This window comes from Buceros rhinoceros, unplaced genomic scaffold (genome assembly GCF_000710305.1).
Source record: "Buceros rhinoceros silvestris isolate BGI_N320 unplaced genomic scaffold, ASM71030v1 scaffold20376, whole genome shotgun sequence".
NCBI classification, from domain to species: Eukaryota; Metazoa; Chordata; class Aves; order Bucerotiformes; family Bucerotidae; genus Buceros; species Buceros rhinoceros.
The window spans coordinates 1-12,321 of record NW_010419539.1 but is presented as its reverse complement, the minus strand read 5'-3'; the positions used below and the strand labels follow the sequence as shown (position 1 = coordinate 12,321).

The 12,321-nt window shown below is 34.8% G+C and overlaps 1 protein-coding gene across 1 annotated transcript in view; it reads left to right on the top strand.

The window, feature by feature from the left end:
- The window catches only part of NAF1 (nuclear assembly factor 1 ribonucleoprotein), a gene marked incomplete at both ends in the record, with an annotated part of 13,673 nt that extends 1,655 nt beyond the window's left edge, over positions 1–12,018 (top strand). Inside the window, 5 exons of the mRNA XM_010138988.1 lie at positions 729–867; positions 3,871–3,964; positions 6,938–7,020; positions 7,972–8,132; positions 11,967–12,018. Coding sequence (XP_010137290.1) covers positions 729–867; positions 3,871–3,964; positions 6,938–7,020; positions 7,972–8,132; positions 11,967–12,018 — 529 coding nt within the window. The remainder of the gene's footprint in view (positions 1–728; positions 868–3,870; positions 3,965–6,937; positions 7,021–7,971; positions 8,133–11,966) is intronic.
- Between the last annotated feature and the right edge of the window lie 303 nt (positions 12,019–12,321).

Sequence of the window (12,321 nt, the reverse complement as noted above, 5' to 3'; positions counted from 1 at the left end):
CCCCCCCCCCCCCCCCCCAGGAAGTCCATGTTTGGCTTTTTCAAAAGATTTATTTGGGGAGGCGCCCTTGTTTGTTGTCTTTCCTAGCAGTATTTGTTGGAAAAAAAAATGCAGCAACAGAGAATTGAAATCCATCTGTTTGCTTGTGAAGAAGAGAATATAATATCAAAGAATCTAGAAGGGAGTGGTTTTTGTATTTTATTTATCACTTTGTTTCTAAATGCTGCTTTGTCAACACTGAGATCAGTTAAGAAAAGATAGAGGCAATTTTATAAAAGTTTGCTTGTTTCAGTGTGAGGTTTCTTACTTTTGTGTAAGGTTTGTAACTTCTTTTTCAGTTGCCGGGTTCAATGACTCCATGTTTGTTTTCCCCAATAACTCTTGAGGAACTTAGGCTTTTGCTAAAAGGAACAGTTTGACGTGCATAAGGACTGTTTTCGGACTGTGCTCTTTACTTGAAATATTAATAGTCTAAGACAATAAACATCTCTTACGCATAGGCCATTGAGGAATATTAAATTACTAATCTGTGTGAATACATATTAGGGCAGTTCAGTTGTTAGCATCTGCTCTGACCCGCTGAAGCTACTACTCTTCTGAGATTTTTTTGCTGTTCTTCTGTATACCAGTGTATACAGTTAAACATACCTGATAGCTGAGTGTATAATTTAGCCACTCTTTTTTATCTGTAAAGTCTGTATTCTAACTCCTATGTTTCTTTTATTCAGTGATACAGAGTCAGATAGTTCATCGACTACATCCTCCTCTTCATGTTCTCCTTCAACAGCATCCGATGAAGATGATCATCCAAATGAGAAAGATAACAGATCTTACTGTGTTAAAACAAAAGATGAGTTGCCTATTGATGTGAGTACAATGTGTTATCTTTTAAACATCTTTCTAGTAAGCCAACAAAATATTTTAACTTAATTTTGGGGGTTATTGCAATATGTAGTAGTGAAATTTATGTTTTTATGCTAGTTCAGGTATAGCACAGTTAATAAGTTAAAATACCTTGCTTTTCAATATGTCAAGACTGCTCTAAAGTGCACAGCTCATTTTATGTTAATTCGTATAAAATTACAGTTGTAGTTAATGGAAACAAATACACTTTTCGATAAGATTCTGAATATTTCAGTACATTTCTTCTTGTATGTATATTGCAGGCTTTCATCATCCTTTCTTTATGTGAGAGACTTTAAGGTCTTACAGTCATATCTCAAATATGTTTAGCCTAGAAGTAAAAATGCCGAATGTTGTATTAAGAACCTCCCAGGGGTTCTGGTTGCATTACCTCTATGCACTTAAGCAAAATTATTAGAGTGGTTATTGAATTGGTTTGTATTTGTTTAATTCTGCAATTTTTGTAATAGCACTGTTTTATGTATTGCAGATCAGGACTCTAATTTTCATCAAGATACCGTCTTTTGGTTTTGGTTCTCATAAGTCATACACTCATCAAGTATTGCTGCCATTATTCCTCATTACCTCAAAATTAAGAGATTTAAAGGAATGAGTTTTAGTAATAATCTACTAACATGATTAGCTATGCACCATTTGTAATGGGTTGCAAATAAAAGGATGATGTAACACTAATGTCAATTTGCTTAACAGTATTATCTATTATTATGTACGTATCTCTCCTTCATAAAAAAATGCATTCTGGAATGAGAAACAGGTCTGGTGAAGAGTGCAAGTATTAGAAAGGTAGAGAAGAAACCTCTGAAGAGCAGATACATTTGGCTATATTTACCTTTGCTTCAGTGGTCTCTAAGAGTTTGTGCTAGTTGACTGTCTGGAAAGGCTGAGGCATTGACGTGTTAGTAGTAGCAACAACAGGAGGTGGAAATATATTGTTAATTTTTAAGCTGGTGCTCTAGAGTCACTTGGAGTGAAGAAAAGCTCTTAAGATATTCTTTTACTGCTGAAATTAATCAAAGATTGAGAAACACGTATAATGTTGTGTTCTGAAGGAGTAAAACATCAGAGCAATTCCTGCTTACATGCACTTTGTTTTGAAGTATGATTAATTGTAGAACTATTGGAAGTGCTTTTACAACAACTTAATTTTGTACAGCACTGGACTTTTGAACAAAAATCCTTGCTCAAATAGATGTACTTAGAAGATTTATCTCAGTTATTTATTTAAATACAATTCATGTTAGTCTGAAAATACTTTGTTGATCTGCTTTTTTGTCTCATTAGCTTAGTAGCTACAAGTCCAAGTGTTCCTGAAACGTCATCTTCCTTTTAAGTACTGACCGGATTAATTTCATTGATTCAGCAGAGCTACAGATTTTTGCCAGTGCTAGTTACTAAGAAAAGAAGTTCTGGCAACTACATTATTTACTGTATCTTGTACTAAGCCATTCTGTGTTAAAATGTTGTAGATTCTTACTTAAATTTGAGTGAATACAGTTTAAAAATGAGAATGTATCAGTTAAAAATGAAACATAATTATTAGTTTGTTACACAAAAGTCCCCAATAATAGCTAACTGGCTAAAACACGGGTCAAAGATAAAAGATTATGTGCTTGGGGGGAAAAAACCTGCATGTTTTAGTGGAACTATTTTAGAAACCTTCTGTTTTGAAGTATAGGATTGGCAGGTATTGTATATAGTATGATAGATGGTACAGTTTACCAGTTTGAGATTTGTGATCAGAGTTTAAGCTTTCTTCCTTCTTGGCCTTTGAATAGCTCTGGCATCTGTGACTCAGTTAAGTTGTAGCAGTGAAGTTGTTTTAATGTTGGAATACTTACTGTCCTGTAGAAGGATGTGGTGTTCCTATCTGAATTCATATCTTGACTTTAATCCTGTACGATGTGATCTAGGAAAGTCTTTGCCTCTCTTTGGTCTGTGAGTTGCTATCTAGAATCCAAGCACTTAAGTGAAAATTATTGGGTGAGGTTTTGGTAAGGCAAGATAAGATTCTTCTATTGGAGATGGGTTTTGTTTCTGGTGATGGCCTTTAAAACAGCAGTTCAGTGCTGAGATTTGGGCTCTCCAAATTCAGAAGATGTTGAATTTTAAGATAATTCATACTCTAGTGGCCCTTACGTTATAGTCCATATTCAATGCGAAGCAGTGTAGTATACACAGAGAAATCTCGGTTTATGTGAGTAAATTGGAGGTAGATGATGAGCTCGGTGTTGATCAGCCTTTAATAGCAGATTTTGATGCTTATATTTGAGGAAAAATTTTAATATTTATGCAGTACTCATTTGTATACCTGAAGTTTGCCATTTGTTTTAGAAAGGTTTATCTCTGATTATCCTCTTGTGCCAAATAAAACTTAGCTAAAGAGTATTTTCATTGTATAGGTTTTTGTGATCTTTGTATCTTCTGTAGTGTCTTAAGTCATAGCATGAATGGACAGACATCATGTTGTCAAATCAGGTGATACTTAGCTGGTGTATTTCATACAATTGTCTCTCTTGCTGTGTATACATTTTTCTTTTGTCATGCATTAAATGTGGTTACAAGTTGTCTGATTTTTTTTGATTACTGGTATCTAATTATTGTTTTGTACATTGAGCTTAATTTATTCAACTTGAAAGTTCAAACAATGAACAAAATGTCTACCAGTTGTTGGTTTTCTTCAGTTGAATAAAATTGGTTTCTAATTTAGTTGCAATGGAAATATGTAGAGTAGCATCTTGATAGAAAAGCTGTCTTCAGAAGTGACAGTCCCCCAAGATGAGTTAATTTAAAATTATTCTGAAAGACACAAATTGACCTAGATTTTTTTTTAATTAAATCTTCAAAATGCTAGGAGGTTTTTCTTATTGTCAAATTTATGCAGTGACAAAATGATGAATGTCTTACTGTGATGAGATCATATTCTGAACATTGGGTTGATATTTTCAGGAGCTGCCTCCTGTTGAAGACTTATCAATAATTCTGCCTGATGATGTTGAACTGAAGCTCTTTGGGACAGTTTCTAGCATCATTGAACAGCTAGGTAGGCAACATATGTTTGCTTTGTTATTAATTAAAATAATTTCTATATATCTCTTCATTAATTCTGTACTTAATTGTTCCCTCGAAGTGTCGGTATTGCAGTGTTCTATTTCAGCGGGTAGTGGGTTGCTGAATGAGAACTCGCACCAACAAATGTGTTGAATTGCCTTTTAGCTGGCTTAATTATGTAATGAGTAAGATATTATGGCTGTTATGCCTGTGTGTCCATGCCACTTCCATGTTCTGATTTTTTTCACTGAAAAACCTTTTTCACCATGTATTATGATCTTAATATTTGCAGTGTTTAAAAAAGTCTGCTGCTTTTACATGCCATGTTTGAATTCTCTGAAGGTACAGGAGGGGTATAACTGAAAGCACAGGTGCAGCGCAGTCCTAAGCGCTTGCTTGTCAGTATATGAGGGCACTTTTTGTTTGGGTTTTTTTTTTCCCCGCACTCATCCCACTTCTGGCAAGTAGTAAGCTGCTAGTATCAGCAGTCATAGTACAGCATGACTAACATGATTTGTCGATACTGCAGGGTAAATTTAATGGGACTGAGATTTATGATGGATGTAAGCTTAACTGTAGGTGATACGCATATAGGGATCTTTGCAGATCTACATGGGACCTAATTTTTTGATATATGAAATCAAGGTTTTTCCAGAGCTGGTATTAATAAAACATCAATAGTGTGTTTGTATTTAAGCTTATTATATGTGTTCTATTCTGTTTGAACTGCTTTCAAAGCAATTTGCTTATGAAAATTACAAATTAAATTTAATTTTGAAGTTAAAGTATTTATGTTGAGTGGGTTACAAAATAATCAAAGCAAATAGCCTTTGTGATTAAGTTTTCTTCTATTGTAAAAGACTTCGTTATACAGGCAATTCCTTTACAGTATTTTTGGTGGTGGTATTGGATCGGAGTTAAGTTTAGTTTCACTAACATGCAGGAAGCTGGCTTGAGTCTGTGGAAGGTAGTAATCTGGTCATTGTCCTTTCATTCTGCTTTTCCCTTTCTTGCTTATTGATAATAATAGGGACTTCAAGAAGTTTTTTAGCTAAAATGATAGTTTGAAAAGAAAAGAGAAACAGTTGAATCATAGTTTGTTATTATCTTTATCTAATGTGTGAATGTTTAAACAAAGCTGCTTTTAAAGAGTTCAGTTTTTCTAATCCTCCTTGGTGAGTATAACCTTTGCAAATCCTGTCAGTTTACTGATAGGTGAAAGCGTCACTCTGCATCCTACTTTATGTAACTGATATATGAACTTTGCTCAGTGTATTAGAAAGTAACAGAACTTTTTCTGTGTTTGACTTCAAGGTACTTAAAGAGAAGAGCAAAATTCACTGTGTAGGTTGTACCTTGGGAAGTAAATAGCTTTGGTGTGTGTGAGAAACCTGCCCTGGGGCTGTGCTTTGGGCCCTGGAAGAGTAGTAGAAGCTAAGGATTTTGTGTGCGTTGGGGTAGGGGGGGCTCTAAGTCAAATAGGCTGTAGATGATAATGTTTCTCCTGGGTTTCTTGGGACTGGCATGACTTATGTTTTCAGAACATTTTCCTTAGTCTACTAGAAGACTGGGGGCTATGCATAATTAGTTGAGAACATTCTCTGAGAGTTTCTGGTGTGTGTGTTTGTTTGTTTTTATTGTTGTGTTTTGTTTTGGGTTTGTTGTTGGTGGGTTGTTTCTGTTTGGTTGGGTGGTTTTGCTAAGGTATGTTTCTCCTGAAGGTTAAGCGACATATTAGGTTATTTCACTGGATATTTTATCTTATAGGTAGCTACAAAATAAACTGATTTTCCTAATTCTTTTGAAATTCAGTGAACTATTAAGCCTTTAGCATTGTCGCAGACTTGCTTGGCATGTCACAAGGTGTTTGCAGGCTGGAATAGTAGCTAAGTTTGAGCTTGATGGAGATGTTTACTGCTTTAACTCCTTTTATGTAAGTTTAATAGTATTAATCTTGTTAGTTTATGTTGAAGTCTGAGTGACACTAAGTGCTTGAGTGACTTTATTTGCTGATGGAGAGGCACTGAGAATGCTTAATTGAACTTTCTGTTGTTCCAGAGTTAGAAAAGATTACCCTCAGAATCGGAATTTTTGAGTGTGATGCTGCTAGGCCTCTATATTGACAGTTTTAAGCATAATTCCTGAGGAATGTAAAGGAAGACCTGGTGCTACTCCAAAGATTTCAGTAAAGAATAAGCTCTTTATACCTCTGACTCTGGAAAATCTAAAAATTGAAGTAACATGTATATCAAATTGTATTTAATGGGGGAAGAACATGCTTCTGTGAGCGTTATAAACGTTTAAGTCTACTAAGTGTTAAGGTTTCATATTTTGAGCTTCTAGAATGACTTGCCAGCTGTGACCACTCATACTATCATGAATTAAGCCCAAATGTAGTATGAAACTTATATGACTAATATTACTTAAAGAAATACATTTCAAATTTTCTTTCTACATACATAAATGACACCACCAGTTGCTATTGTGACTGGACTGCCAGATGGTTTTATGTTCTCATCTGATTCTTATGACTTATTGGGAGAAGCTATAATGAATAGCCATCTCTGTAACTTTTTTCCTGAGGAGAATTTAATTTCAAATACTAAGAAGGCAAAAATACACCTGCATCTGCGCTCAAAAACCTCAGGTTATTGTTGCTATGCACTTAATTAAGAAACGTCCTGGATAAATACAAAAGGTATCTCACACATATCTGAGACTTCTGTTGTACCTATCATCTGGTCTCCTTTCCTTCTCCACCACAGAGAACAATAATTCCGTAAACGAATGTAAATCTTACCACTCATCATTGGAGTAGGGGTAGTAGTTTTGTGTGCATGCAAGAAATTTCAGGTGAAGCCCTATGAACTTTACTGGACAAATAATGTTGCGGTTTGTTACATTTCTCTGCCATTACTACATGCTGCTGTTGAAACAAAGCTCTAATATTTTTTTTTTATTTTAGTAATAATTGAATCACTGAGAGGCCTACCTCCAGTAAATGAGGAAAGCATAATTTTTAAAGAAGATCGGCAAGCAGCAGGAAAGGTGGGTGTAAAGCATAGAATTCTGTTATTCTAATATAAAATTCAAAGTATTTTTTATGTTCCAACAAGTAGTGTTGAAGTCAACTAAATTAAAGATAGTTTCCTTGATACATAGTTTTTCTTTATGGTTTCGATTCTTACTATAGTAATCTTTTTTTTTTTTTTTAAACTCAAGAATTCATAACCTGGGATTCATTGCATCCTTACAGAATCACAGTGTGTCTTAAGTTTCTGTTGTTTTATGAGATTGCTTGTGGAGAGAGAGAGAGAGAAGTTGCTCTCAAATGTATGATGTCTTGAATAACATGTCTCAACTCGGCTGTTCAGTTTAAGGCTAGTGTGTGCTTATAATGAAGAATGTTTGCTGAGAGGGGTTTTGCACTGAATTTTATTTGTTTTCTGGGGAAGGAAAGCCATCATCCAGAATGGTTACTACTGCAGTACTTTTGAAGGCTAGATGTGAATGAAACAAAAAGAACATCGGCCTGAAATTGCAGATGTTCAGTACAATGTGTCAGAATCCTCTGCTCTCCATGGAACTGGGGAACTGATATAAAGGCATCTTGTAAAGATGAACTTTGAGAAACAAATAATGAGATTGTTCCAGATGTAAGAGATTTGAAAGCGTAATGGAGAGAGAATAGGTATTTTACAAAAGGAAAGACTGCTGGAGTAGAGGAAGCAGACAGTGGAAGCAGAGTAGTTGGGCAGGCAAAGGCAACATTGACATATAAGAACTTTTCCACATTTTAACTTAAACAGTAGCTGGGGAAATTCTGTCAAACAATGTGATAATAAAACTAAAGCATGAAAGAAACTTTTTGATGCTGCATTTTGAAAATATATCAAACTTCTTAAATACAAGCATCTTAAAGCTTCATGGTTGTCTACAATGAAATTAGCTACCTACTCTTAGTTGTGTTTAAACATTTTAATTTTGTTTGTGTTTCAGATATTTGAGATATTTGGTCCTGTTTTACATCCCTTTTATGTGTTAAGATTTAACAATTCTGAGCACATCAAAACAAAAGGTATTAATGTGCAAGATAGCGTCTATTTTGCTCCATCAGTGGAGGACTTCACCCACTATATATTTGCAGAGAAACTAAAACAGTGAGTCTTCTTTTAATCTTGTTTTAATATATTTTTTAGTATAGCTGAAAATACTGGATTAAAGTTTAGCCTTGAGTGAGAAACTGTAGGACTAAGCTTGACACTAAAACCTTCTTTTTCCCAAATGTTCTCAACTGTGTTGTAATAACAAGGTTGTACTGTTTTGTCTTTCAGAACAGTACAGAGTAGCTGTAAACTACAAGCTTCTGAAGTGTTCTAAGACTAAAGTTTACTAGCTTCTTACTCAATTTAATATATTTCTTTTCATGTTGGTGTGTTACCTAAAATATCATAACCAGAAAAAAATTCAGTGATGCTTCCCTCCCCCACACTCTAACATATACACATGCAATGGGTTTGCAAGCTGAACTTTCTGGATTTTATCGTACTTCAGATTCTTATTTAGTTTCATAATTTACAAGAAACTTGTTCGAATTCTGAACAAGCTTGGTTTTATTTACTATTTTATTTCATGTTACAAGGCCAGAACTGAAGTTTAGTTATCAATAAGTGTATTGTACAGTTGGAGAGTAAAATATATGAAAATTACCTGCTGTAAATTTGGGAGAGGGGAGGGATTTCAGTGGCAATTTGTATGATGTTCAGAAATTTCTAGTGTCTGTGTATCTCAGTCTGCGTCAAGAAAGTAGCATGTATGAATAGGAATTGTTGCTATTTGAAATGAAGTGTTCTCAAAGATACAAAATCAGAAATAAAGCATAATAAATGACTGCTAGACAGTGTTCCAATTATTGATATATAATTGTCTGAAATAACTATAGGCTAAAAAAAATCCTTTGTCATACAACTTAGTCTGTATTTATTAGAATTGTTTCCTATTTCACTTGCAAATTTTTTTCTTACTGTAGCCAATAATATTGGCATCTGCGTTAGTTGAACTCTGCCAATATTCATACTGAATAATTGTTTTCTGTAGTCATGCATGTGGGACCAGGCCTGCAGGAGTCTTTATTTCCCATTTCTGTAGAAGCAGTAAGCTTTTTTTTTCTTTTCAGTAAAGACCGAAATAGAGCACTTTTTCACTTGCTGCTTGTTGTTCTGCAGCATTTTGATGCCAACTGGTCTTTGATTTGTGCCATTAAACTTTACGGTTGCTTAGCACCGTAACTGTACAGACTTGAATCATCTGCTTGGTACATCAATGTGTGCTCTACCCAGCATCTGAGATGTGAGACTGGTGTTTTAGTTTGCTACATGCTTTGCAAGGAGTTTTGGGAACTGTTTGTCTTTTGGCAGCACTTTGCTATCATATATGGTACAACTGGCAGCACTTTACTATCATATATGGTACAATATTGAACAGTAGATAAACTCCACGCTTTCATGACTTAGCAGTGCAGCTGAGCAGTACATCAGACATTGAATCTTGCCGTGCGTTAAAAGGAGCGATGTGAACACCTGTATAATCTGGCATAAACCATAATTTCTGAATAATGTGACTTAAGTTACATTCCACTGAAATACTATTTTATGTCAAAGTTTTGTCAGTAAAACTTCTTAAGCATTTGTGAGGCAATTGGTACTATATGTTGAAGCTGCTGTTTCACTAAGTAAGTGTCACTGAAAAAGGATAAAGAATTTTGGTTTCTGACCTGTGCTGTAATGTCTTTATAAAAACCCAAGATGGCATGGGTAGTAGAAAAGTTCAGCTTTGCTCAGTGCTTCACAAGAAAGCTTTTGGACCTTAGAGATGGCAAATTGTATTTCCAATTATCTCGATTTTTCTGCTTGTTGTTGGCTTGATTGTTTACCGACAAGCCTGTGGAGTATTATAGGCTTAAAGTTTTAGAAATGCTACTCAAACTGTGATGGTACTTCGAAAAGAAAAGGAATCAGAATTGAGATTTGAAAGAAACCTTCAGTTTGAAGCTTTTTCTGAAATCTGGAAAGCAATTACTTGCATTGTACAAAGTTGCAGTGCTATGAATAAGCCTTACACTTTATAGCAAAATAAATGAAAGTGTAGTGTAAAACTTCTTGAATGCAAAATAATTTGTTGCTAAAAATAGATTTGTTTTGTATTGCCTGAAGCACAAAGTAATTCCAAAGAAGCTCGTGTATTTTCATGATTAATTTGAGTCACCTTTTGTTAGACTTTCAGGTCTTACAGTATCTGAATTCAGGAGAGAATTACTATCTCATTCTTTGCAAAAGATTATTAAGTCCCTTGGAGCATGAAAAGTGTTTTGCGTTTTGCACAACTGGGGAATGCTGCTTTAAGAGAGTGAGATAAACCTTTTAAGTTCTTCAGACAGTTTAAGTTTTGCAGTCAGTAATACTACATATTCTTAATGGCCACAGGTCTTGGGGTTTCTTGCGTGCTTTGTTATTTCTGGCAGGTGTGTATTGTCCCAAAGTAACAAGATGAGAAGAAGAAATAAAGAAGTTGTTTCATAATTAAAAAAAAAAAGTGTTACTTTTTGTCTTTGCATGGGTAGTTTTCTGCAGCTGAGAAATTACTCAGAGCTCTTACCTTCCTTTTCTCCCTGTAACATTTTCTTCTAATTGAACTTTCAAGTAGCTTGCATGCCAATATGTTTTGGTAATGATTGTAAAGGTGGTGTGTGTTTATGGGGTTTTTTTGTAGAGGTATGTAGAGACTGAGCTTCAGTTTTATGGTTAGAGTCTGAGGCACAAAGTACGTCCAGATGACTTGCCAGCATTTTCATGAGCAGCCTTTGACTAAGGGCTTCTTAAGTCCGGGCTACCCATAGCTGATGGTTATGTTCTTTGATATAGCTCTTGCTGCTTGATACATAAAAAACCTCTTGGTTATTAAGAGTATTGGTTGAAGACATTTCACACCGAACTCATTATGTTTCTAACTATTTGGTTCCATTTTGCAAGTAAGAATTTTCAGTATTGTGTTATTTTATATAGTTTGTCTGCATAGGTAAGGACCGTGTTTTGACATTTCAGACCAAAACATAGTTAGTTTGGAGCAGTGTGGAAAAACCTTGCACAGACTTCTAGCAGCAAAATTTAAATTTGTTCTACAAACTTGTTGCTAATCAAAGAAATGTCTTTTTTTTTTTTTTGTGACATTCTTGGTGGGTGAAATAAGTGATACCACTTCAAATTAATTTTGATGCTTGTTGGGCAAGACAAATGAGTTTTTGCTCCCTTAAATTGTCCTTTGCCTTGCTTTTTAAATTTATATTTACAACAAAATAGAAGATGAAACATTATTATCTAGCTAACGCTGTTTTAATAATTGTAAGAATTTAAGAATTGTAAGCCAGGCTTAGAGGGTTTTTTGGTTCTGAATTCACTTCGATGTAGTTCTACTTAAAGCCCGTGTCCTACTAGACTAGTTCATTGGCCTTTTCAACTGGAAAGATGCTTTCTGGAAACAGAATAATAAGGCGGCTTATGGCTGTATTAGCAGTTAGTCAGCATAAGAAAGCTGCGGTGAACTACCTCAATTCAAGTTCAAAGAAATGTAGGTTCAAAGGGATGTATTGAGAGAATTTTTATTGAACCTTAGTATTATCTGTGTGAAATGTTCAGTCTTCGCTCAAAATAAGTTTTTTCAAATGTCATATGTGTCGATTTAGGACTACACTACATAAATTACTACTCACTTAAGCAACATTATAAAAAAAAATGCCTGTTTTAAAACAGGCAGCTCCTGGTGTAGGAGATCTGAAACCTTGAAGAAAGAGTTACCTTATTTGCTACAATACAGTTCTTGCAAATTATTTCTAACCTGGAATGTGTTGTAACTACATGACTCAATCAAGAGATGCTTCATAGCCTCCTTATACCATCTTCATCTCAATTGTTTAATTTGTGGGTTTTTTTGTCTTTTAGGGAAAAAGGTTCAGATGCATCTTGGAAGAATGACCAAGAACCACCGCCTGAAGTAACTATAGGGTTTTTTGGTTTTATATTTTTTAATATTGTTTTTGATTATACAAGATATATGTAGAAACATTTCTGTGCACAGTAACTAATTAGCAAGCTTTTTTTCTCATATGAGAATTGGATGTACCTCTTCATTGGAAAGAAGGTCATGCTTTTCTCTGGGAGGTCTCACAGTCAGTGTAGAGAGAAGTAGCTGTCTTTTTTTACTTGCTTTTTTTCAATTGGGAAAGTATGTATCTTCAGCTCCTAGCCCTTCAAGGACATGTTTGGCAACCTGAACGTTTGTCGCGGTTTGAGAAGG